Below are 27,364 nucleotides of genomic sequence, written 5' to 3'. Positions count from 1 at the left end.
CATGGAGAGTGGGCCCCCGCTTTTAAGTCTCACTCAGTGTCCAAAGGAGGACTTGCCCCAGACCTGGTCAGTCCTCCGATTCAACCGCTATCACTGGACTCACTCTGCTCCCCGGAGTCAGCTTGTCCAGCAAACACAGCCAAACTCAAGTCACTCTTCTCTGCAGGCATTTTCCGTTTCATGCTCAATCTCTCTCTGGGGCTCCCAGCCGGCAGTTTCATGTCTGAGCGGGCAGGAGGTCTGCAGAGTCCATCTAAGGCCAGTCCTGCCCGTGGCCCTTTGCTCTGGGAGGAGGGATGAGGTCCCGGGGGTGGGGGGGCCGGGTTGGGTCTACCTTTTGGACCACAGTGTCCACATTTGAAAAACTAACAGCAGGTTTGAGATTCTTGCCTCACTTAGAAGAAGTAATCATAGCATGAAAACTTACATAATGTCTTTTAAATGTTTGAATTGGCTTCCTGTCTTAGATTCGATGTGACTGCCACAGAAAGTGATTCAGATTCTGTGACCCTTGGGAGGTGGAGTTAGTCTGTGATGTATCGTGTTTATCCACATTTTCTTTCTGAAGAAGTTCCTTGGAGGCCCTGCTCTTGGGTTTTCACCACTTTGCTTTAAATTCACACTGGTTCTCAACTCAAACAAAATTAAGACTCCAAAAACATGCAGTAACTTATTAGCCTTTTTCCTAAGGCTGTAATTCTTCGTGGTATGTTCTCGGGACATAAAAGCTGTTTGAAAATGCCTTGATGTCTCTGCTGCTGATGACGTTGACACTTGGACAACACCAGTGCCCCGAACAGGGAGGTTCTGCCACCTTTTCTCCTCCCACTGGTTTTGATAGTGACTTCCAGACACTAGAGAACCAGTGAAGGTGTGTCTGTCCTCAGCATCCAATTCCCAGCTAAAATCCCAAAGCACCGGAGTCATCCAGACATTGGGTGCCCTGAGACAGTCGTCCCCGTGTACGCTCTTCGTGTGTTTTCGTGCGTGACCAACCGAGAGCAGCGCTTTCTCTAAAAGACTAGGATGATGGGCTGCAGAAATAGTCAGGCCGAGGGCAGCCGGTGATCACTGTTCAGGTAGCCTGTCGTGTCGTGCTGCCCCGTGGGGAAGCTGGTCGCAGGGGCATGGACACCCAGGCGGCTGCTGACTCGGACGTGAGCTGACCACTGTGTTCTGGCCCCCCAGGCCCTCACTCGGAGCCTCCGTCCTGCAACGCCAACTCCATCTCCTGCCCCTCGGCCTGCACTTGCAGCAATAACATCGTGGACTGTCGAGGGAAGGGCTTGACAGAGATCCCCGCCAACCTGCCAGAGGGCATCGTCGAAATGTAAGTGCCCTGTCTGCCCCGATCTGTCCCTGGCGAGGCCGCCTCTCTGTCTCAGCCAGTGCTCCTCCACCAGACTGGCAGCATGTCGGGCTGTTGGAGCTGCCTGTTAAAACCACTCAGGAATCTCTTTGCTGTCCTCCCAGGCTTTCCCAGGTATGACTGCTCAGTGGGCATAAAATCCCTCCAAATAAAGGACACACATTTCCCTCACCTCTCTGCCTCATCATCTCCTCCTCCTCCTCTTCCTTCTCTGCAGGCCCTGTGTTCCCAACCCACTCCAAGAGACGGCCCGTGGACTCTTGTATTCACACATTCTTTTAGCAAATACCTGTTGTGAGCTCACTGTGTTCCCACCGTTGTTCTGTCCTTGGGGAGCATCAACACGCAGACAAAATTTCTGCTTTTATGCTGCTTGCACTCTAGTGGTAGGAAGAGTGTGATAAACAATAAATAAAGCAAAGTAAGTTAATATGACAGAAGGTGACAGGTTCTATGGTGGGGGAGATCAAGCATGAATAGGACTTGAAGGAAGTGAGACAAAAAACAAGTGAAGGTCTAGAGGACCAGGGAGAGGGAACAGCATGTGCAAAGGCCCTGAGGTAGGAGTGTGCCTGGTGTACCCAAAGGCCAGTGTGGAGGAAACACAGTGGAGAGTGTTAGGGGTTGAGGTCAGAGGGGCATGAGGGGCCAGATCATGGAGGCATTTTAAGGACTCTGGTTTCACCCTGACTGACTTGGGCAGAAACATACGACTTAAAACAGCAGAGCTTTAGTTTCTTCTTTCTTCATCTGCTTTGCCAGCTCTTCTCTGATTTCCTTTAACACTTTCTCCCCTAGCCCCAGTGGACACGATCCACACCCCCACAGCCTACCTGTAGTCATGAGCTGGGTAGCATGATGCATATACCTTCTGTGGTCTTCACCCACCTTCACTCAGCCAAGATCAATAATGAAACCCCTTCACGCTTTACTGTAGCTCTCCTTCACTCCTCGTGGTCCATGGTACTAGCCTTGAAGAGCCCCTCTTTCCACAGAATTCCCTTAGACCTCGGGGCCTCTCCTGCTTATCCCTCCACTTCCCTTCTTCTACGGCTTCTCCTTACCTCTGCCCTTACTCTCTTCCCTTTCCGCTCCCTTTTCCCTTCTCTTTTTCTTTCTCCCTTGATTCTTTCTCCCCCTTCTCCTCCTCTCCCCCCTCATGGCCTTTCTACTTCTCTTCCCAGCCCCATTCCTCTCTCCATGCAGCTCACCCTTTGCTCTTCTTTATAAGAGAGCCCCCTTCCCTCTCCATCCCACCAAGGTAGGACTGTGGCCCACCCGAGATGGACGGATGTTCAAGACAGAACTCCTGCCAACATTCCTGTCATCTCAGATCCCCATAGACTGTTCCTTTCTCGCTCCATCTGCCAGGTTTTCTCTTTGGCAGGCAAGATTTTTCCTTGACCAAGTCTCAAACCACAGCCCGATGAAAGGGGCCAGTCTAGGTGGTCAAGCCATAAACATGGACGCCCTAACCCAGCCCTGATCAGGAGCTCTGAGCCTGCCCACACTCCTCTGCTGCTCCTTATCCCTAGACCTCAGAGGTACCTAGCTCAGGGGTCTGGGAGAGAAATTGCAGGTATCCTTGTCGGAGGTGGGACCCACACAGACCAGACCAGATCTGGGCTGCTGAGCTCGCTCCTGGACGTGGAATTTTAAAGGGGATAGTAACAAGCTAGAGCAGTGATTTTCAAAAGTAGTGATTCTCTAATTATTACTGTATTTTTCCTGATGTGGGGTAAAGTGAGAAAAGCAAGACCAACGTGATGTTTTTCCATTAAGCGAAATTATTCCACTTCAATTTAAAATAAAGTATCCAATTTATTGCCAATTTATTTTAAATTCCTGGACATCCTTATTCTGTTATTATTGTTATTAAAAATACCCTCTGTTTTATAAAATGATGGCCACTGAAAGCAAAATATGCGTGAGTGTGTATGTATATGTGTGTGAAATATGTGTTTAATTATATGTGTAATTATTATGTAATTATAAATGCATTTTCTATATAAGTATGAATTATGTATGACACAGAGAGATTGCCTTAATTGGCAAAATTAAAAGTCTGTGAAATCCAAAAGTGTGGGAATGACCAACCTAGCTAGAGCATTTCCAAAAATAAACAGCCACAAAGAACACCCAGGTTCTTAGCCGTGTCCAGGGGTGTCCAGCCCATGGCCCACGGGCCGCATGCACCCCAGAATGGCTATGAATGTGGCCCAACACAAAATCGTAAATTTACTTAAAACCTTGTTTTTTCGCTCATCAGTTTTTATTAGTGTTTGTGTATTTAATGTGTGGCCCAAGACAACTCTGCTTCCTCCAGAGATGCCAAAAGGTTGGACACCCCTGGTAGACCCTGCATTCAGGCAAACCCACATTCTATCTGCAGCCCTGACTTTTAGCCCTTGGCAAATAACCTTTCTGAGTTTTGGTTTCTTCATGGAAAAGTGCAGAGGCTAACGGTACCTTCTTAATGATTCTTGTGAAGGTTAAGTGAAGGTATGCTGTCGAATGCTTAGCATTGGTTCTGGCACATGAGATAAACTATGCTAGCAGTGATTGCTGTTATTTTACTATTACAGTTAGTGCTCCTGCTATTACTGTGACCTCCACTTTTATTAGGCATGGGGGGAGGGGTTAGAAACCATATTGTAGGAGCAGGAGCTACCCGTACTGGAGGTCTCTCCAGAAAGCTGAGTCAGTTCTTTGACAGTTATGGTTGAGAGAAGAGGTTCAAGAGCTAGGCTAGCCACTTGCATGATGTTTTGAGCCTGGTGCTAGCTCATCTTCATGCAAATGTAGGCAGACATGCAAATAAGGCTGCCCTTGCTTCTGGGGCACCCACGCCCACCAGGCAGATTGCCCAGGACTTCTCTTCGCAGCGCTTGCCTCATTCTCCTCTGTGATGAAATGAAGCTGAGACATCAAAGCAGGTGAAGCGAGACTATGGTTAGGGAGGTCCTGGGAGAGGGGACGTGGAAGAGAGAAATTTGAGGGGGAAACCTTGTTCCCAAAAGCAGCGAAGCCCTTGCTTGGGGACCTGTGTGTTGGCTTAAAAGTCTTTAAAGCAGCTGAAGCGCATCGGCCCAGCAGTGAGAGGAGACCAGCAGATGGGGAAGCTGAGAGATGAGGAAAAAGGAGCAGAGAGTTGAAACTGCAGGCTGCACCCCAAGGTGAACAGGAAGTGGCTGGTTTATCATCCCGAAGTCGGCCAAATGAGACTTTTTCTTTTTACTCTCAAGAATCCTGCCCTGTGTTCATAACCATCTATGCAATCCATATTTCTCCTTCCTCCTTAGGAATCCTTGGCACCAAATCAGACTTTGTACTTCCTACTCTCAATTCTTAGCTTAGTAGTGATGCTCCTAAACCTTGGGAGGGGCTCTGCACTCTCCAGTATTTTGGGGAAGGAGCTCTCTCTTATGCAGAGCAATCTGGCAGGCTCTTTTAGATTCTTTCCAAAGCTGGTCTCCTCACACAGCAGAGCCAATTCCTCTAAAAATAGGTTTCTGCCAGGGAACCCACGGTGAGACGGTTCTTTTCCTCGAAACTGCGCTCCCATCCACCGGGCTGTTCTGGCTGCTCCCTAACGTTTCTCTGAACTAGCTCCAGCCTGCAGCAGGGACAGGTTCCAGGAAGAGCCAGAGACCCACACATTCCTCCATTCTGTCATCTTCAGTCCACCCTCCAGGTCCTCAAGGCTGTAGAGGGACCATCTGTCTCATCATCTTCCGTTTTTGCTCTCCACACAGTGTCATCCACTGTCCCGTGCCCTCTGCTGCAGCAAGTAAATGCATTTGGTGGAGAAGGACTGTGGGGGAACCCAAGGGTCAAGTCATAAGTGAAAGCATCGGGGAGGAAAGTCACTCCACTTTCCACCCAGGCTCTCCCCAGTCCCATCGTTCATCGGGTAGGGAGACAGCTGCTTAACAAAAGCAAATATCCCCCATGTCACCAGGGAATTTAGAAAAGAGAGGAAGAACTGAAAAACAAAAACACAAAGGCAGCCAATGAAACCAAAGGGCTGAGAGGCTCTGGAAATCTCTGACACCGGGGATCCTCAAACTGTTCTGAGAGCCCCAGGTTTCTGCAGGGCTGCCCCAGAGAAGGAGGGGAGGGAGTGGGGCGGGGTGGGGGCAGGTGGTAAAAAGGGAAAACAATCAGGCAGCAGGATAATGAAGAACAGAGCCTTGGAATAAATAGTCCTGGATGTGAATCCTGGTTCTGCCTCTTACTTCGGGCACATTTCTTTAACATCTCCTGCCTCACCCCATTTTCCCCTTTGCAGAGTGGGGCTCATCGTATCTACTAGAGATTTTCTATGAATAGCAAATAACATAGCATGTAGAAAAGCAGTACAATGATTGGAGTCTCAATGGAATCCAAGAAGAAAAATAACTTATGCCTGTGTGCGCATGTATGCCCTGATAGAACTATTAGTCGTAAGTCCCCATACTGTTCTTCATTCATTTTTTTCTAAGATGAAGGAAAAATGTCCTGTGTTGGAGGCATCTGAGCCTATGCACATAATAAGAACAAGTTTGGCTCTATGCACACACCTCTGTCTCCTGTAGGTAGTGCAGGTGTTCTGCAGAGCTGGTTAGGAACGGCTTGGGTCACAAGTGTCCATTCACCACCTTTGCCGTTAACCAAACATGTAACCTCAGTGGGGGTGTCTAGTTCTCACTGTCCTTCTGAAGAACCACAGGAGCAAAAGTAAAGAAAGGGAGAGGCCAGGAATCTGACTCTGATGGGAACCTTCCCCTGCAGCCCTATCCCCAAGCAGAGAAGCATCAGGAACTGAACCTCTGGGCTCTGAGAGGTTGCCTTTTCTCCAACCAAATGACCCAGGATGGCTTTTGGGAAGGATAAGCACAGAATTTCCTTCTTTCAGCAGGGTCTGGACGTCCAAACGAGTTCCCAAGTCACAGGGAGACTAAGACAGATGGGAAGGTCTTAGGAATCATTGTGAACTCTCACAAAGGTGACTTTTGCAGGGAGGCAGTTTAGCTTAAGGGTTAAGAATACAGGCATTTGAATCAGACCAATCTAGGTTCAAGTACAGGCTCTGCCATTTACTAGCAGCCTGACATCAAGCAAATTGGCCTCTTTGTACCACAATTTCTTCATCTGTGCAATGGGCATATTAATAGTGCCAGTTGCTTTGCAGGGTGGTTGAAGGAATAAAAGGGCCAGTGTGTAAAGGGCACAGCGTCTGACATAACAAGGCCTCAGTAGATGGTAGACGGTCATCATTACCACTGCCTCCCCCCATTTCCGCCAATAGTCCCATGCAGCTCCAGAGCTGCCAAGTGACTTGCCGCCCCTGCCAGTCTCCCTGGCATTGTGTTGATGTATGTATTGCTAGCAATACATCGTGTTCAGTCGCATGTATGCAAGTGGCAGATCATTAAGGAAGCACCAAGTAACTGGGGCAGATCAATACAGAACACAAACGGCGGAAATTCCCATCAGGGGTTCACATTGTTTCCACTGGAGCTGGAAGATTGCTTGGGTGTTTGCTTTGCGTGTTTGTTTCTATGCTAGTTCTGTTAAATCAGCCTGCGGCCTGAGGAATGTTTGCCAGACAAAGAAAGACCCATGTGTCAGTTAAGTGAGACCTGAAACAGCTATTGGCTTCAGACACACCCCCGAGAGTGCCTGTGTTTGCCGATGTTAATGCGGCGTTTGTCCTTTACCCTGCATTGCTGTCACTGGGAGTGTGGATCTTTGCGGGCTTGGCCGAGGCTGTGGGCTGGGCGACGTGGGAAAAGCACCAGGGGTGCCTGCTGCATAGAGACGTGTGCGTGCAGGCCGCTGTCCTGAGGATGGGCACAGGCAGTGACTGGAAGGGTGGAGATGCCTCCGCTCCAAAGGGTAGTGGGCACGGCTCATTGAGAGAGAGCTCGGGCCTTCGGACTGGATGAAAGTGAGTTCGAGTCCCAGCCGTAGCTCTCCTGGCTCTGTGAATCTAAGCCAGTGACTTAACATCACTGAGCCTCAGTTTTCTCATGTTTAACTTGGGGATGGTGATAACGAATAGGCTCTTCCTCCCAGGGGTATAAATACTGTTAGACAAGCCATATAAACTCAGCCTAATGCCTGGGTTCTAAGCACCTGAGACATGTTAGCTCTTGCTATTGTTATCACTACCCTTGCCTTTACATTTGAAGTAGCTGACTATTCACAACCACCCACCCCCAAGATAAACTCTGATGCCTCTGGAACAAGGTCCATGTAAGTCTCGTGGCCTTGGTGTCTCATTGGGGTTGGATGTCAGCCAGTACCCACAGCAGCACAGGAAGCAGAGACGGAGCAGAGACAAGACCCTCCCCAGAGCGCAAGTCTCAAGGGCACAGGATGTACAATGACGTCCCTGCAGGGTTAACAGGCTCAGGATGGAAATCTTTGTTCTTTGTTCACAAGTCGCATCTCCGCACTCTACTTGCGTATTTTACCCATATGCACACCCATATTCCATCTTCCCTCAGCTCCTACAGCCCTTTACACAATACCTGCTTCCGCAGAGGTAGTGTGATGTCTCAGAAGGAGCCCTGGGGTCTTAACCGCTTGAACTTGCCTGTGACTTTGGGAAAGCCACTTTAGTCTCCAGGCCTCAGTTTCTCCTTTTTCAAAAAGAGAGGGCAGTGTGTTTAGTGGACAGAGACCAAGAGATGTCAGTTCTGCCACCTACCAGCTCTGTCACTTGGGCAGGCTATTTGGTCCCTCTAGGTTTTATTTCCTTCACTCACAAAATAGGTCCAACACAGCTTGCCTCATAAGTGTAAGGGTTAAAAGAGATAATAGATATAAATCAACTCGACTCCATAAATAATATCTCTTCCTGTATGGTAGCAATAAAATGTGGTTGTGTGATGGACCATCTTGAGAGGGATTAAATCACCAGGTGATTAAACCCTTTAGGGACAGGTATCACCTCCTGCTCCCTGATCCATCCCTCCCTTAGCCTGGCAGCCGTCCCTAAAGCAGAGGATAATTGATTACGAACTGCCTGGACAGCCAGCTGACCGCACAGCCAGTGCTGACCTGACGTGCCTGGGCTTGTGGCCCATAGCCAGGAGCGGTGGGTCCTGTTGCAAAGCCGGGGGGTTGCCATCGCTAACAGGCAGTGGCCCCCTCCAGAGGCACATCCAGCCTCAACCCTTGCCAGAGTGGCAGGTGAGTCACAGGGTTCCTGGACAGCACTGGCCACCTGACTGACGGCCCCAGAGACCCATGGAGCTGCTGCCTTAGCTGAGAGACCCCAGCTGAACTCTGCCTACCCGGGAAGGAGAATGCCCTGGAACTTTTCAGCTGAGGCAGCCTTCCCGAGTCTGCTGCCTTGGCTGGTGGCTCCCACACCTCTGAGGCCTCATGGCATGCTCTGTGGCTCACTGACAGCCAGCCAGGTCCCTGTCCAGCCAGCCTGCACCCATGTGCCCAGCAGTTCCCACCCTCCCACCCCCTCCAGCGGGCCACAAAGGCTCTCTCAGTGGACCGCGGCAGCCTCATTTGTAGACCCTATTCATCCAGCAGCCAAGAGTGATCTGGCCTCTCCCCTCTCGGCTGCCCTTCGTTTTTCTGCCCTGTCTCCCCCTTCCTTTGGTCTGGAGAGAGATTTGTCTGTGTTATGGGTTGGCCTGACAAACCCTTGCACATTAGCAGCTGAGATGTTGTTTGAAATGGGAAAATTGCTGGCAAACTGCTCCATTAGCCGTTCCAGTAACAAATACTCTGTTCCCCCAATGAGGATGAGATCACAGAGGCACGAATTAATATGACTGTCTCCCCTCCTGTGCAGCAGGGATTACTCTTCAAGACGGATAGGTTCATCCCAGCCAGGAGTGCGCGTCCATGAGACGGAGCCTCCAATGGAGCCAGTCCCCCGTGTCACTTCCTCCTGCTCCCCCATCAGCCCTCCCCCCACACCCCTGTTCTGTGTGTCTTCCCAGCAGAAGGTTTGGGGAGCATCCATGCCAAATGAGAAGGTGATGAAAAGATCTGCACCTCTGAGACAAGGGAGATGGATGAGGGGGAGACGCTGAGCCCTCAGCCTGGGCCGGGCATCATTCATCACCTCAAATGGAGGGCCTGCCTTGTGCTCCGGCCTCTTCCCCGCCACACCTGTTCCTGGTGACAGGAAGCCATTTGAGAGATGAAAGGATAAAGAATGGAAAGGCTCGCTTGCTCCCCGTGGCCCCTTCTCTTCCAAGGAGGCTCTGGACCCTGGGCCTGCAGCATCTCTTGTCTTTGCAAAGTAATAGCAGAAGAAGCATTTCAGGAGAGTCTGAAAGATGTTAAAGCTGTAGATTCCAGCAGCAGCCCAGGAGAGCGAGTGGTCCGGTCAGGTCCCCTGGGGCCTCCAAGGTGTCAGGGAGCCAATTTGATGAATGTCAGGCTGAGAGCTAAAGATGTGAAGGCGGCTCTTTCCCCACCGTATTAAAACAGCCAAGGGAAACCCAGAAATAAACAGTCATTATGCTGTACACCTGAAACTAATGCCATGTTATATGTCAATTAGTCCTCAGAAAGAGAGAGGGAGGGAAGGAGGGAGGGAGGGAGGGAGGAAGAAGGGGAAGGGAAAGGGAAGAAGGAAGGACCCAGAAGTGAAGTCACCCGTTAACATTCCCGCCTGCCCAGGACCCCAGTAACAGTGTGTTTGAATAAGTGATATGCTTCCATATAAACGTTGCTGGCCCGTGCTCTGTGTCTTTTCGCTCTTCCTCCTCTTTATTCCCTTGACTTTGTCAGCACTCTGGTTCCTTCCTACAGCCTTTTCTGAAGGAGCTGGCTGCCTCCAAAGCCAGCTGACTAGAAGCAAGCACCAAACCCTCAAGGAGAAGTCGTCCCCTGGCTTTCTCCAAGGGCTGGTGCTCCGTGCATCAGAACAGGAGTGGCTTTTGCACCATGCTTGCCTGGCCCCTTGACCCAGAATGTGTGCCACGTGATGGGAGACACCGTCCTGTCCTCGAGGTCCTCAGCAACCGCTGGCTGATGGGTGGATGGTGGGCTAATTGACAATTATCTGCTCTGTTTCCCAGACGCCTGGAACAGAACTCCATCAAGTCCATCCCTGCTGGAGCCTTCAGCCAGTACAAGAAACTGAAGCGAATGTGAGTTTCCACTGGGGAGGGTTGAGCCCTCGTGTTGTCAGTCTGGGTGATGACACATCCTGAGAAGTGGGCAGCCTGCTCAGGCACCCGGCTGCGTCACAGTGTCCTGGACAGTTCAGTGTCGGACCTAGAGTGCGCTCCTACGATTGGGGGGGGGGGTTCGGGAGGGTTCGGGAGCGTCACATGCAGATGGTGAGGTGGAAGGGTGTTGGCACCCATGCGCCTACGTGGACAGCCGAGGGCCCTTCCAGCTGGAGCAAAGGGGAGGAATCAGGGTGGGGGGTGGAGCTCAGTTGACTTAAAAGCCCCATGTCCCCTTTTCTATCGTCCCCTGGCCTTGGAGATGTGGGCCTGTGCCCTTACAGCACTGTCACCAACACTAGCACAACTGCACACACATTCATCCAACAAGTACTTGGTGCACGCCCTCCACATGTGAAGAGCCGTCCTGGGGTCTGCGGGCGGCACAGGGGCTGACATGACATGGCTCTCACAGAGCGCACGCATTTGCGTGGGGAAACACAGGAAATCCCCCGGACGAGCCCTAGAAATCAGTATGCTAGACAGTATGAGCAGGGAAGGGGATGGTGGTGGTGGTCTTCAGGAGGGTGTGCCCATGGAGGCCTCTCTGTGCGGGCGGCCTGAATGAAGGGAGTGAGTCGTGAGGAGCTCTGAGGGAAGTGCATGTGAGAGGCCGAGGGCAGTGTTCACGGGCATTTGTGCATGGGGAGTGTGCACGAGGAGGAGTGGGGAGTAAAGTGGTGGGGTGGTGTTGGAGAGAGAGGTAGGGCCTAGATCCTAGGGACCCCTTAGACTACGGTAAGCACTTTCTGTTCTTTCTAAGTGCGATAAGAAGGTTCTTAGCCTCCCACAGTATGACCCTCCATGATTAGCCCCAGCACCCCCATTACCACCATACCCAACATCACTGCCACCACTATAGCCTCTTCACGCCTGGTGACACCAGACCTGCGGTACCTTCCCTGCCACAGCCTTCAGTGATGAGGCAGGAAGCATCATGGCCTTGTCTCCGCACTGTGGTCCCTCATCCACGCCACCCTTCCCCATCACGTGGCTGCTCTGTGAGCCACTCAGACCTGGGCACTCTAAGGAAGGCTGGCGGGGCTCAGAAACGGCCCCTTCCCGCAGCCACATGTGTGGAGACTCTGGTAGGGAGCCGCCCTTCCCTCTCCCAGGCTGAGAATCGTCTCTCACAGCCAGTGATGAGGGAGCTGTTTTCAGTGATGAGGCTCCACGCCTCACCCTCTCCGGCCTGCACAGAGGAGCGAGACAAGGCCGGGAGGGAAGGGTGCGGATTTGCTGTTCTCTTCTGCTGGGGGCCAACTCCTCAGTCTCCCTTGAGGAGGAGGCCAACCGTACAGAGGTTAAGTGCCTGCCGACTCCTTTTATGCTAAAAATAACACCTGGGCGAAGCAGTGGCATTGGTAGGCTTTACCCTCAGATCTCAGGAAGTCAACTTCCCAACTCCCTGGAAATCCAAACCAAACAAGATCCCCTCCTGGTACAATTCCAGACGTGGAAGCCAGAATAATGAGCCTCTTCTTTGCTCCCTTGGCAGCGCTCCTGCTGGAGGAGCTGTGTAAATATAGGCCTTAATATTTAACACCCCGGGCCATTAATCTCCTGGGCTCCCTGCTTCTCCAGCTCACTCCCCACAGCCCGCCCCCCAATTCATTTTTAAAGCCCAGCTTGATTATGCAGCCAGATAGTAATTTCAGTGAAAAATGGCAAGTTCAGTCACTGCCACAACCTGTATCTCTTGCATGATTTAAGTTACTGCTCTAATTTTTCAGTGGAGTCCAGGTAATTTAGCGCCTGGCTCTGTTTCACCGTCCTTTCCTCATCCTGCTGGACTCGCCATGAGCTGTGCATTCAAAATTCATAAGACCTGCTCAGTCACGACCTGGACAGCGAGTCTCATTTTTGACCACTTCAAGTGGCACGGATTACAATGCCCTGCTTTTCCCCAAGTGAAGGGTAGTGGCATAGAGAGACCACTTAAAAATGTTCCAATGAATGGAATTCCAGAAACCCCTGGGCTTGGGAGGGCTAGGGTCCCAGGTGAGAGTGGATTGTAAAACCCTGAGTGTGAACTCCTCCTGGGTATAGTGACAAGTTTATTTCTATTATCTCAAAAAAAAAAAAAAAAAAAAAGCAAGTTCCCCCTCCACTGTGAATGAACTTTGCCCTTCTCTTTATCTCCAGTAACAAGACAAGGACAGAGAATTCTCCCTGAATGAATGCCTTTGTCCCCACCTATTTCCAGTGGTCAGCTTAGTATAAAACTACGTACGTCCAGGTAAAAACTAGTATCCAGGGAGGAAGCCATTTTTAGGAAGAGTTGGAGCCCTGGAGAGGACCCCTCGGCTTACAGGGTTGGGTCACTGGTCGCGCAGACACTGTGGCACACCCGTGTCGTTCAGCCAGGAGGGTGTGTCGAGGTCTTCACTCGCACCATCATAGGTAGAATGGCATTCCACAGGCTCCCACAGGTCCGCATCACACACTTGGATTTCCTGCGTGACCACTGTTGGGACAGGAATTTGCCACTTCTGCCCTGGACCGTCAGGCATGGCCACTCCCCGCTCAGTCTTTCAATTTGTAAGTCCCGGGAGACTGGGCCGGGCCTGAGACTGACCAGATTCTAAAACGCCGCGGCTAAAGTGCCACTGTGGGGACCACCTTCGTAGAAATCACCTAGAAGTCTGTAGCACAGGCAGACTGATTTGTAGCAAATCCGGCTTTCTGTGGGTACACTTTAATAAACACCCCAGGGAAGTTTTGTGGTCAAGAAGCACTAGTTGAGAGTGGCCCAAATGCCCAGAATCTGTTCTAGGAGCATCCTGCGGGTTGGGAGGGGTCCAGCGTGGAGGCAGGAGGGCACCTGAAGTCTTCTCCTGTCTGCCTTCCTGCCCAGCATCCATCACAGGGAAGTGCAGGGCGGGCTCAAGATGCCAGCTCTGGGCCTACATAGCTGAGTCAAGTCCTCTGTGACTCCAAGCTCTGCCCCTCACAGGACAGTGGGGGGGGGTGGGGAGGTGTTCCTCCCTGCAGGGTTAAGAATTAAGACGAAATGACCACCAGGGTCAGTTCCTGGCTAGACTGGTACTTCTCCACTTTCTGCTCCCCACCATCTCCAAAACCAGGAGCCATCGCACATTGCACTGTCGAGAGGTGGGACCTAGTCTATTTGGGGACTGCAAACCAGGTGGCCCTCCCAAGGCTAAATCAGAGGGCTTCCCCACCGATCACAGAGCTTCCTCTGCACACGAGACACCTAAGGACCCGGAAGGGACATCGGGGTCAGGAAAAAACAACCACGGCGATAAAACAGTTGCCCCACCAGTCTGATCTGAACACAGGCCTTGTCTGCTGGCCTCAAAGGCCAGCAAGACGCAGACGGTGAGCGAGACCGCGAGCGAGATCAGGGTAATCCAGGGCATTGGTTTGTTAAGACCCTTATACAAGAATGGCGCGCTGAAGAAAAGCCCAGGGTAAGCTGACAAGTTTGAAGCACAATCTATGGATTTGTTAGAGGTGATCTCACCAGCTAAAGGGATCAGCTCGACAGCTGTGCCTAAGAAGCCTGACCCTATGAAGCCTCTTTCAGTGAACAGGCTTTGGGAGCAGGGAAGGCAGGGAGCAGAGGCCTAGGCAGGGGTGGTCACAGGCCCTTTGGAAGGCTGTCAGGAGGAGGAGAAACAGGCCGCAGGGGTGTGCTTAAGAGCCTGGGGGGCTGGGGGGGCTGGCACCTCTGGGGGCAACTGCTAAGAATCTACTTAGCTGTGCTTTCCTCTCCATATTCCCTTGTCTCCTCCTTGTTGACCTGCCAAGACCCCAACCCCCACCCCTCTTCTGCACAAAAGCAAAGGCCCATTGATTTATTTTGTTAAAGAGAACAAACTGGAGAGGTTCCTTGTCACTGGAAATTGAAGTACCCCCCCTTGCAGTGTGGCAGGAGCCAGAGGCCATCCCTGAGCTAATGACTCTGAGAGAGAGGCTGCCCCTCAGCGAAGTGCCATTAGCAAGAGCCAGAGGCCAGGGCTCAGGGGCCCCTGGGGTGTCGGCAGGGGGCAGCCTCCTGGCTCTGGGGAGGCCTGGCGCCTCCCCAGCAGTGGGCCAGTCAGCAGCCTCCCGGTACCCCGCCTCCCTCTCGCTCCCACTGTCCCTCACTCAGCCCGGACACCACCATCCTGGGGCTGCTCCTGTGCGAGGGGCAGTGCCAGCGACAAATCCACGTCGCAAAACCATCCCGTGACAATCTTGTGGTGTTACCTCACACAGCCTGGATGAGGCACCGAGCCAGACAAACCCTCACACCCTAGTCAGAACCTCCTGGCAGCTCAAGGAGGACAAGTCGCTGGGGAGGTGAAATGACTCGGGACACAGGGGGAGGGAAATAAGCGTTTGCTGAGGCAGGAGAAGGATGAGGATGCTCAGAGGACCCCTGGCCATCCGTGTTTGGGTGAGGCCAGTTTGGGCTTCATTTACGCCATAATTATAGGTAACGTGACCTCGACAAGGCCATTACTCAGCTGGGCGCCGTTTCTCATCTACAGACGAGGGCTCACACGTGCAGACGTAGTCAAAGTCAAGGTGCCATGGGTGAGCGTGCTTGCAAAGCCAGGAAGGGTGACACAAGTGCAGTGCATTTTATCCTGGGCCGGTGAATCGAATGCTTCTGAAGCCCCTTCTGTTGCACTACAAATAAGTGAATTGGATGATTAATTAGTTCTCACCACTTTGAATGCCTGAAATGCTTGGCCCGTACTTAGGGGCTGGCTGTGCTAGACCTTTGAGCCGTGCCCTCAGACTCTCCCATTCATGTGTTTAGAGACATCAGCAAGAACCAGGTATCGGACATCGCCCCAGACGCCTTCCAGGGTCTGAGATCGCTCACGTCGCTGTAAGTGGGGTACATGGGGACCGGGACCGGGGGCTGGGGCAGTGCGTCTGCGTGTTCTGGGAGGTGTTTATTGTCAAGGCTTTACGTGCCCTTACACACTTGTGGCAGCTAGTTAGAGAAACAAATATTTCTTCAGGGGAAATTGATCTCGGGGAATATTTCTGCAAGCCACATGCATTATTTCTATTGATTAAGTGCCCGGTAGCCTTCCCAGTTATTGGCTTTTAATTCGAATGCATCTTCTGCTCTAACCACACTCACCCCTCCCACCCCGCAGGCCTCAGCGGTGGTGCTCTCGAGGGAGAGGGGGGAGAGAATTGTAACGTATACTCATGACCGTGGGCCCAGTTCCCCAGGAATGTGGCCTTGCCCAGGGAAGAACTCACGCTCTTCCCCTGATTCTCAGACTTTTTCTCCAAACCAGCCTATGGCCGTTGGTGGAGAAAGCATCAGCCCCATCCTGTGCGTCCGTCCTTTCTCTGACTCGGAAATCCTAGGGCAGCCCACTGGGTGGAACCACTGCCTTGCCTCTCGGCTCAGAGACCCTCCGGGCATGAAGGGATGGTGCTTTGTCCCGGCCCTGTCAGCAACTCACCCAGAGGCACAGGGGACCCCCGTTTAATGGTGGCGATGATCTCAGTGATTAGAGTAACTGGCAGCACTTACTGTGCACCGGGTGCTGCTGTTTCCTCCTCATGACAACCTGTAACACAGAATCCACCCTGGTCGCTCTCCGACAATTGAAGAACGTGGGTGACCTCAGCTCCCCATAGACCAGGGTTTTGTTTTGTTTTTTATCCGTTTTAATCCTGGCTACATCCCTGGCATCTCAAACAGTACCTGGCCCACAGTCATTGCACAAAAGAAATCTTGGTGCATAAATAAATGTCATTTACCCAAAGTCCCTCAATGACAAGTGGGAACGTCAGGACCGGGACCCAGCAGCCTGACTCCGGAGTCCACAGGCACCATGCTCTGCTGCCTCTGGAGATGATGCAAAAAGTAAACAATAAGATACAAGAGAGGTGTCCTTGGCTGATATTTACGTCATGGGGTGACCTGCCCACGCGGGCGAGAGCGAGGATGCTCAGAGCAAGGCAAGCTGCCCATACTCTGCCTCTGTTTGCCTAACAACGAGCGGGCAGGTAACAAGACACATGCCCTCCCCCACCTGGCCTCATCTGCTAAGAACTGCCAGGAACCAGCTGAGGACAGGGAAGGCTCTTGATTCAGCTGTTGCTACTGCTTGCAGGGTAAATTAGTTTCATTTATCGGAGGGAACATCTGGCTGGGATATCAGAGACAGGGCGGTGTGTGAGATTAGTGCGGGCTCGTTGTGCTGAAGATCCCAGAGAAGGGGGCACCGCCTGCCATGTGGGTCCCATCCCTGCCCCCGCTGTCCTCCCCTGGGCTCGTCTCCCTGTGCTGGGACTCAAAATACCGTCGCCCAACATGAAACTGGCATGCCACTAGCCAATTTTGAAATATGTCGGGGCACTGTTTAAGTGAAGTGCCTCTCCCCCCAGTCTATGCATTCCTCCATTCAGCGGGCGACTTCCACGTGCTGAGTAGTATCATAGGGACCAAGCGTGTGGCAGTAACCTGGGCAGACAAGACCCTTGTCACAGGGCTCTGGACACAAACACACTCAGTCCAAACTCAGGAGCAGCCAAGGTGACGGCAGGGTCCTATTCATTCCTTCTTCCGACACTGCCGATCGTGCTGGCTGCTGGATGCGGTTCTCTCAGCTCCAGGGACCCAGTTGTGACCAAGCCACACGAGGTCACCACATGGCCTCTACTCGAGGAGCTGGTGGGGGTGGCACAGACTTCTTCTAAACTGACTACATGCCGGGTGGGGCAGAAGGCGGTTCATAGTTGTCTGTATGGAAAATAATGCAATCATTAATAAATGATTATACAAGAATAAACTGTTTTTCATACTCACAACTGTAAACCTACTTTCGCCCCACCCTGTATGTAAGTGATATAAGGTGATATGATGAAAAATGGGAAAGAAAGAAAAATGGGGTGACAGGTAGTGAAAAACGTTAACCAAAATATTCAGGAGAAACTTCCCAGGGAAGAAGTGCTTGAGCTCCCCCACAAAAGGCATGAAGAAGGCAGCCACGGAAGGACCTGGGTGGTTGGGGCGGGTGGGGGGAAGGAAGCCAGGTGGGTCTACACCCAGATGCCACAAGGTGCACCCAGCTGTGTCAGCCTGCTGGGGGGTGATTCGACCTCCTAGGCTTCTAGATGTCCCGACAGATGCATGATGAGGACGTGCGGGCCCCCTGCCCCCGCCCCTGGCAGCTGCACTGTAGAACTCCGGACACCAGCTGAGAGAAGCAGACAGTGGCCTTACTACATTTGGCACCGGGAGCGGTGGGACATTAATATGAATTAGCAATGTGCGCCTGAGACATCATGTTGACTTTTATTTAGTCATTAATTTGTTGAAACGTTAATGAAACACACCCACAGGCTGAGCAAGGCGCTCACTCTTCATTCCTGGTGGCATCTAGAGGACGGGACGGGGGTTCGGTTTCTCCCTCCCGTTGAACAGCTCTTCCTCCTAACATGGTACCTCCTCAAAGACACACAGCAGCCCGAGTGGGGGTTGAATTTTGCATTCCTTCAGTGTGCTGCAGGGCCCAAGAGGGAATTTAAAAAAAAAAAATCACACCTGCTTAGCTAAATTCCCTCTAAGTTAGAGGAGGCTAGACCTAAGGGAGAGCAAAGTGTTTGCCATGGAAGAAACCTGAGTGCCTTCATGCCCGAGCTGCGGGCCAGCAGGACCCACTGGGCCCTGCGCTGCCGGGGAAGACCCAGCAGTCTCCTTCCCCGAGCTTCCCACGTCACCAGAGACCAGCCCGTGAATGGGAGACCCAGGGAGGGTGTCGCAGGCCTGAGAGCGGGGAGGTGGTAAAGGATTTCCGAGCTCCTCAGTTCCTGGAGCTTAAAGAACAGGGAGAAGGGCTGGTGTGTAGAAGCTGCCACCCCGCCAAGGTCACAGTCCCTGTTCCCCGTTTTTTCCTGAGAGCCAGTCTTTGACTCAGCAATCTCTGAGACAGCCACGCCCTGTAGAGGTGGACCGTGAAAGGGCTCCACTCAGGAATCCCAGGACACAAGAGGAAACGTCCTGCAGGCCACGTGCAGCCTGATCATCACTTGCTGAAGACGAAAGGGCACAGGGCCGGCCAGCTTCCCACACGTCTTACTTATTGCCGGGGTGTGAGTCACATTAGCAGGGCCGGGAGACACCCCAAAGGGACTGTTTCTTTCCATCGTGGATCATTTATTGAGCTGGGCTGCCCAGGAGTGCTGAGACAGCCTGCCCCCTCCTGCCCCCTCCCGCCCCGGGGGCTCGTGCCCGCTGTGTCACTGGTTCAGAGAAGGGATGAGGCGGACCAGGGAAGGGGACACCCGGAAAGCCGGCTGACCCAGAGCTGCCTGAGGCGACGGCCTCCTACATGAGTGGGTCCCCTTGGCCTCACGTCGGTGGTGACCGCTGTCTTCTCTGATCTTCTCCAGGGTGCTCTACGGGAACAAGATCACCGAGATTGCCAAGGGGCTGTTCGATGGGCTGGTGTCCCTACAGCTGCTGTGAGTAAGAACTTTACTTGTTTGTGTGTCTGGGGCCATTTGCAGGCCCCTCCCTGCAAACTTTGAGCCATGCTCTGCGGAGTTCCTCTTTTGACTCGATGTGCACCAAAGGGGAGAAACCTGAGCTGTCCACCCCTTACCTCCATCACCTCCTTTTATTGGAAGGAGAGCCAGGGAGTTGGCAGAGGGAGGCCAAGGTCAGTGTGAAAAACTAATGATGTAGCTCAGGAGCCTGGCCCAGGCATGAGGGTAACTCAGGCCTGGGGGCAGGAAGTTAAGCTTAGCTGAATCCTACCAGGGATGCTAGGAACTCACACACCAACAGCCAGTACTGAGGCCGAAAGGGAGCTGCTAATAGACACGTGACCTTGAGGAAGGGTGGGGGTGAGGGGGTGAAATAATCAGAGGGGAGCACAACCCGTCACCGATGTGACTCTATCTGGGAAAGCGATGGCTGGGTGGGAAGTGTTTATTTAATTTAAAGGAAGATTTGTGGCCTTGAATTTTAAGCTCTGGGATTATTTATTTGCATTTACTTCATTCTGGTCATTTGAGCTTAAATGTTTGAAGAAGATAATTGAACTCTGATGTGGAGAGGCAGGGAAAGGAATTGAGCTCATCCCGTACTTTAAGATGCTATAACGGGGGAGAATTATCTCATGTGTGTGTGCATAGGTAGCTGAAGCATCCACACGCATGTTTTATGGGTGTGGGGGCACATGTGTGTGCGTGCACACGTCCACCTTTGCTCTGTGTTGGCATCACGACTCCTATTGGTGCTGGGAATCTGAGTACCCTGGGAGGCATGGAGAAACTGGCGCGGAGCTCAGCGGGCCCCAGCTCCCAGAAGAGCACAGGATGCGAGTTCAGAGGTGTGCCTGTAACAATAGCATCTTCCTTGAGTATGTGTGTACACACGTGTGTACATGTGCATGTGCCTTTTTTGAGTCACCTCCAAGCTACAGGCAGCGAGGAAGGGGTGCAGGGCCCCCACCCCAACACTGTTAAGTGAAGCTGCAGTGTGAGGCTACAGCCCAGGGAGCCACGCTGGGCCTCCCGGTGAGGGAAAGGCCAGGAGCCAGGGTGGAGAGAGGAAGGTAGGCAGCACCCTTCACTTGGTGGCACCCAAGACTCTTCACCACGGAGGAAGTGAGACTTTTCCTCCGGCCGTCCTCCTCGCATCTCTCCTCCCTACCCTCCCCATGGCCTTTAAGGCTCAGCCCGGTCAGTCTCTCCTCGGACAGTGCGATAATGCGAATCAGGTCGCTGTGAGGTGGCCAGCGAGTCTCCAGGCACAGGCGTCAGAACAGCATCAGGCTTGTTTCAGAGAAGCTGAGGTCAGGAGAAAGAAAACGCTGCCGGCGTCTCCGCACCTCCCTCCCCTCTGTCTCCGCGCCTGTCTCGCGCCGTGTGGCTGCGTGGGCCCGTCCTGTTCAGGGGCTCCAGCCCTCCGTGGGTTTGCTGGCAGGACGCACCAGGGCTCTGCGGGGGCGGGTGGTTCGCAGATGGTGTTCTTTGCTCGCGGCAAAGAAACTGTAAGCTGTAACTGCCTCCACGCCATAAGGCTAGTTAACCTTAACTCTTCGTCCCTGGAAAGAAAAGTAACAATAGCATCGCCTTGAGGTGGGTTTGGGGGTGTTGTGGGCCCCAGGGCTGGGGTGAGTAGGCTTCTGTAGTCTGTGGGTTTGGTGTGAGGAGAAAAATGCCCTGTGCTCAGGGAGGAGAAACGGGGCGAGCATCCCAGTGCCTGGCACAGTGTGCGGCACAGAGCAGGGAGTCGGTAAACGTGCGTTTTTCACAAAGGGAAACGTGTGGCCTCCTGGAGCTGAGGGCAGTCAGGAGGGGATAGACTCGCAGGACTTTGCACGGGCCAAGGAGGCGAGTCCAGCATCACCTTATTTTAAGCCAATGGAGTTGAGTAGCTGAGGAACAAGGCAAAGCTCCTCCCACCCCCTCACCCCCACCTCATATAGGCTGTTTCCAGAAAGAACCCGCAAGTGTGGCCGTCACTGGGTTGTTGAGCAGTTGGAAGGCAGGTCCCGATTAGATCTAATTTAGCGTTGAGCCCGCTGTAGATTGGATTTCTCCTCATTAGACTTGGAGACATTCTGATAAGAAGGCTCGGATTAGAACGCCCGCTAGTCTGGGCAATTTCCTGTCCTTTGACATCAAGGCTTTTTGCGAGAGATTTGTGGTTTTTCTCTCTCTGTGTCTCTCAAATTATTGGCACTTCACACGCCACGCCGTCTTCCCCACACGTGGTGAACTCGGATCGTTCCCCTCTGGCACCTGTCACGAGGCCACCAGTAACAAACTGGGTGCACGGCGGTCACTGTCCTGCCTGCCCTCCCCCTCCCATTTCTCCAAATTTTTTGGCCATCCCACCAAACTTCCTCACAACCCTCCTGAGTCACTTTCAGAACAGCTGCTGTGTCTCCCTGTGCATAATCCTGAACAGCTTCATTCCTGCAGACATCCACTGTACGCACTCACATTCATTAGCTATCAGTAGCAACTCTTACTACATTTAGGGATGGAGGTAGTCTGTCCGCTTCAAGCAGGAGGCCGGGAGGCGGGTCAGGTGCCCATTTGAACAAGAAGTGTGCTCTGAGACTCCTTCCTAAACTGCTGAGACCTGGAGACACCTCAGAATCCGAGGTTGGGACAGGACAGGCCACCAGCATGTGCTCCCAGCTCCGAGGACCGGAGCAGTGGATGACCAGAGAAGGGGCTTATCCTCTCCTCGGGCTCCATCCATCCCTCCTCAGCAGCAGCAGGGCGGGCAGTGGACAGGCAGCCATCTGAGGTGGAAACCCTCATGCCTGCAGCCACGATCGGTGCTCAGCCCACTCCAGGTCTTACACCAAACCAGACTGCCTTGGGACCGGGAAAGCCAAGACAAGCCAGGCACCTGTTCTCTGATTTTCTTGGAAGGCACACAAGACCATTCGAGGATCTTGGAGTTTGCCAAGCAACGTGCCAATTACCAGGAGGAGAGCAGAACGCCACTCCCCGCCGCTCACTTTCCCGCGCCAGCTGTTTCACTAGTATCGCTGCTGCTGCTGCCGCTGCTGCTAACTGCGGCCAACACTCACTGAATACTTAATAGGCTCCAGAACATGTGCTAAGGAATTTCATTCCCCCGTCTCATCTCAGTTTTATAGCAATGCTAAAAAGAAGGTATTGTTGAAGGCCCGCTTTACAGACCGGGAAGCTGAGGTGCTGAAGGGGTGAGCAACTTGGCCCTTGTCGCTCAGCATGGAAGTGACTGAGCGCTGGACCCAGGCAGACTGACCCTGGAGTCTACTCCAGAGACTCCAGCTTCGGGCACAGTCACAGGCAGATCTGCAGAACGACCTTTGCGATGCACGGCATGAGAGCCACTGACCCGAGCCAGCCCCTCTGGGGGTGCCCCACGTCCATGGGCCTTCCCCTTGCTCACTGCTGTCACCCCGCTGACACTTGCCCTGAGTGACGGCAGCCAGGGAGCCATGTGGCCTTTGGAGGTGGGTGAGATGAGGGGAGTTCTCCCCAGCAGTGGGCACAGACTTACTTTCTGATCCCTCCTCTCCTGTGTACCTGTAGCTTCCAGAGGAAAGCCCTTGGGGAGACTTAAGTTCTAGCATCACTCCATTCTGGCGCATCCAGTGAATGGTTGACTCCTCCTGAAGGAATTATTAGTGACCAGGTGGCAATCAGATGGGCAGGTGACCACCCTACTTGCTGTGGGGGGTGGAGGGAACAAGCTAATCATACTATCTGAGGCCCCTTGATCTCCCGAGAGCAAGCGAGGCCCCCGGGCCTGGCTCTCGTTGCCTCAAGGAAAGCCCAGCTGCTTGCCCCCTGCTCCTAGGGCTTTCCTGTGTCTGTGCAGTCGAGCAAGGCCCTGTGTTTCAGGCTGGCCACCCAATGGCATGGCTGCATTTTCAGTTTCCCTGGCATCGGGCATCACCATGACAACCCACAACCCGTGACCGGCACTGCAGTCATTATCAGGAGAGACGAGAACAGTGACCTTGCCCCTAGTTGGGACTGGGAGGGCTCCTCCCGTGTCCTCCGGGGAGTGTTTAGCATGACGTGGCCCAGAAGACCCATTCACATACTCGGGGAAGGTTCTGGGCAGGGTCCGAGGTCCTTGTCTCAAGGCAGCTGGGATCCCCAGGTTCCTCCGCACGTCCGGCTGCAGTAAGCTGCCGAAGGTCAAAATAAACCCACACATTTTGTGGGGAAGGATGAGAGCACGTTTGTCCTAAGGCAGGAGGGTGGTTCTTATTACAATTAATAGACAAGGAAATCCAGGATGGTAGAGGGCTGACTCCAAAGACCAAAAAATTTTAAAGAGGAAGACACATTAATGAGGGAAGTTTGACTCTATTCCCTACAGCTTAATCAGGGGTCCAGGGTAGCTCCCCTAGGTGGCGTCCTTCTTAATAGTTTATGCCAATGTGTAATGGTGCTAAATACTGCCAGGGATACACAGAGAACTTTTTAAAAATAACGAAGAGCCTTTATAACCCACTTTTAAAATCACCCCCCTACGGAAGGAGCCAGCCAAAGGGTTATGCCTGGCGGCTGTTGGTGCCATCCCTCCTCCTGTGTGTCTGTACCCGAGTGCTTATGAGACAGAAAGCGGCTCCCCAGCCTCGTATCAGGAACAGGGGCTCCTTTGAGGCCCTGCTCGGCAGGAGCCTGGGCCCTCCCTTCCATCCCGTTGTCTTTGCTGGAAGGGCTTCACTCACCCTCCAGGAGGGGCTGCTGCAACTCTCTCTTAGCACCTGTTTTCAGAGAAGACCTTGTCCTGCTGAGACTGGAATATGCTTTCGGCATTTCCAGACAAACGCCGCATCCATAGGAGGAGGAGGAGGAGGAGGAGGACCACTGTCTTCCGCAGCCCCGCCGGCAGGTGTGGAGAATATAAATACCATCCGGGATGATTGCTCTGGGCCACTGAATCAACATGTGAACCGCCGGAGTTGCCAAGGTGACCTGAAGGCAATCTATCATTAAACCTGACTCCAGATGTCTGCGTTTTCCCAGCCTTGTGGCCAAGGCCCATGGAGCCCTGGGGGAGTCATCACTGAAAAAGACCTGGCCCAGGGTAGCAGCTAAAAATGGGGCCTGAGTGGTCTTCTGCCCACTGGCCTCTTCTGGAGACTGGACGTGGTGGGTGCTTTTCACTGAGTGGGGTGGACCTTGCTGCCCTGCTGGAGCCCATCTCCCTTACCCCCGTCACCTAGTCCCTGAATGAATGAAGCTGCAAGCCAGGACGGGGGATCAGAGCTCCAGGGACCTTTCTGGCCGGACCAGGTCCAGCCCCCTATCTGGAGGACTTGAGCCACAGAGCCCTCCGTGGCCCAGACACAGGGTATCTCCCCTGCTGCCCCCAAGCTCCAGCTCTGTGATCCCTGGTGGCTCCTACTTCCTGCCTGGCTTTTCCTGAGGCAGCAGCTCCTAGAAAGGATGATCTCAGCAGCACCCCGTGTCAGCTCGCCAGTGGGCTGAGTGCTAATACCTCTTGACACGGAACATATGTGGAAGCCGAGCGTGCTCCGAGAAGGGGGTGGGGCATGCCGCGCAGAGCTCTCACTCGGTGGTAAATTTAGAAGGCCACGTGCCTGTGCCCCCACTCTCAGATGTGCCGCTCACCTCAATTTCCTGACGGGAGGGTGGCTCTTTTGGTTTCATTTTACTAGGGAGTCATTACTGAGTTAATGGGAGAGGCCACAGGGTGAAGTCCCACCCCTCCCGCAAGCCTTGGGTGATTCCCGCGGTCCCTGAGTGGGTTTGGCCCGAGCCTCAGGGTGGCGTAGTGGGCAGAGTGAAGTCTAAGGACTAAGGCAGCGTGGACCCAACTCTCTGCCTACCATTTACGAACTGTGGGACTTTGGGCAAAGGGACTCAATGCTTCTGAGTCCCAGAGGTGTCATCTGTCAGATGGAGGTGACACTTACTTCACAGGGCTGTGGGCAGATTCCGTGACTTAATATTTGGAAGCCACACGTAGAGCTCATTATTACCTGCTAGGTCGGGCGACCCCAGCTGTCCGCCTGGTCTGCTCACCTCAGCCCCTCCCTCCGTTTTTGTTTAGATGACCTCAGAGGTTCCTTTGGGTGCTGGGTCTGGGAGCAGGTGTCCCTGAAACAAGGTTGGATCTGCCTCTGGGGACATCTGTATGAACACGATATGCCTCCAACCCCTGACTCACTGGACCCGATAGTGAGGCATTGCTGGAGTCCAAGTTCTGAGCGTGCACACCAGGCAGCCTCTTGAATGAGGAAGCGGGGGGTTCCCATGTTACAGGAGGGGTGCTGTCATCTCTGCATCATCGCTGTCCTCCGGCCTGCCCAGAGGAGACCGAGGACTCAGGGTGAGTGGAGTGCAGAGACAGGCATGCCGGCTCCCGAGTCAGCACTCAGTGACCCCTGAAGGCTGGAACCCACGCTGTACAGGTGCAAGCTGCTCGGTGAGCGGCCTGCCACCACGTGCCAGCAGCAGTTTGGCGAGCAGCCCGTCACCTTGGTGCCAAGTCCTTCCTAAGAGTCAGCAGGGCTCCTGACATCTCTACACACCAAGAGGCACGCAGAGCCTTCTAGAACCGACCAGACCTCCATCCACCTGAAGTGCACCCAAGTGCATTCCAAAGCAATAAATAGCCACCTCCTGGAGACAGGAACACCTTCCTTCAGAAGGAAAAGAGAGTGTGGGTTGTATGTCATGGATAAGAGACAAGTGTGGAGTCAAGTAGGCTCACTTACTGCTGGGTCTCCTCTGTCACGTCCATCACCATGCTGACCAGGGCTGCACCCAGGCCGTGGTCTCAAGAGATGAGCCTGCATTATCACTGTCGTTTCACACTGCTGCCCCTCCAGCGGGGATGAACCAGGGCGGGTCAGGAACGAGGGAGAGTCAGTCCCTCCAGGGAAGGGGGAGAAGGCCTGGGTTCAGAGTTTCTTGTAGAACCACTGAACCCCCTTTGAATATTGTTTGCTGTCTATTTGCTCTACGATTGGGTGTTTCTTAAACTCCCCACCTCTCATCCATGTACCAGGTACTCAGAGATCCATTCACAGAAGCCAGGCTGAGTGGACTCGCTGCCCACCTTCCTCCCAAAGGAGAGAAGACAGGGGACAGGCTGTTAGATGTGGCCAGTGGTGCCTGGGATCCGGGAAGCTGTCCTTGGTTCCTCCATCTGGATAAGCAGCTTAATGCTAGCTCCCCCTGCACCTCTGCGCCTTGCCTTCGGGTGCCAAGCGTCCTCGGAGGGCCAAGAGACCTGAGCCACACCCTTCGAGTTCCCATGGGCTCCCTCTCCCTGCGGGCTGCCCATCATGCCGTCTTTGCCGAGTAAACTCTGCCAGCCTGGGGGGGTTGCTGCCCTATCAGGGGTGTCCAACCTGAGGCCTGCGGGCCACATGCAGCCCAGGATGGCTGTGAATGCGGCCCCACACAAAATCGTAAATTCACTTAAAATGTTATGAGATTTTTTTGTGCAATTACGCATTGAAATGTATTTAATATGTGGCCCAAGGGAATTCTTCTTCCACTGTGGCCCAGAGACACCTAGAGGTTGGACACCCCTGCATGACATCTTTGTGATAACATCCCATGTTGAGAGATCTAGAGGTGATAGGGAACAGGAAAGCATCTGGATCAGAGAAAGAAGCCTTGGTATTTCGGAGGGGTGGAGAGGGTTGCCAGAGTGGGGTGCAGTTTGGACACCCTTTCAAGGCAGATCAGCATTGCCACTCCTGTCTCCGCAAGGCCAGACTCCTCAGCCAGTGTCTTGCATGCCCCAGAACCAGATCCTGTGATTGGGCTTACGAATCTTCACTGGGGTCTCAAATCTAAAGGCCAGGCACAATAAGGAGTAGTGAGGACTGCGGCAAACAGCACAGGTCTCATCTGAAGGTGGCAGCTACTCCATAGCTACCTCCAGTGGACCCAGTGTTTCTAGAGCTTCGGGAATTTTTTTTAAGAGAAAATAGAAAGCTGATGTGTGTGTATTTATGAGAGAGAGGGCAAGCGGGTCCCAAATTTCCCGATACGTAAAACAATGGGAGGACTGGATGAACATATTTACACGTGGCTCTGACCTGGCCTCTTTACTAAATGGTTCAACATCTCCCAGCCTAGACGAAGCCCTCAGAAGGCCCTAAATATCCAGGTTTCAAACAAGTCATTCACCACGTGCTTTTTAAAAACAAACAAAAAAAAAAAAACAAAGAAAAAACAAGCCAAAAGTGTCTGTGTGTGTGTGTGTGTGTGTGTGTGTATGTGAGTGAGTGAAGGGCTCATTCATTCCTAACTCTTGGGTGCTTGGCCCTGTAGTGTCCACTAGCTTTTCTCC

At 53.0% G+C, this 27,364-nt stretch overlaps 1 protein-coding gene across 1 annotated transcript in view; it reads left to right on the top strand.

Annotated features, from left to right (window-relative positions):
- Positions 1-27,364, top strand: part of SLIT3 (slit guidance ligand 3) — a 509,645-nt gene that overhangs the window by 422,081 nt on the left and 60,200 nt on the right. Inside the window, exons 9-12 of the mRNA XM_053927422.1 lie at positions 1,189-1,330; positions 10,414-10,485; positions 15,341-15,412; positions 18,946-19,017. Of these exons, the coding sequence (XP_053783397.1) occupies positions 1,189-1,330; positions 10,414-10,485; positions 15,341-15,412; positions 18,946-19,017 (358 nt within the window). The remainder of the gene's footprint in view (positions 1-1,188; positions 1,331-10,413; positions 10,486-15,340; positions 15,413-18,945; positions 19,018-27,364) is intronic.

This window comes from Desmodus rotundus, chromosome 6 (genome assembly GCF_022682495.2).
Source record: "Desmodus rotundus isolate HL8 chromosome 6, HLdesRot8A.1, whole genome shotgun sequence".
Taxonomy (NCBI): domain Eukaryota; kingdom Metazoa; phylum Chordata; class Mammalia; order Chiroptera; family Phyllostomidae; genus Desmodus; species Desmodus rotundus.
Note: the sequence above shows the minus strand (reverse complement) of the source record. Positions and strands in the feature narration are given on the sequence as shown.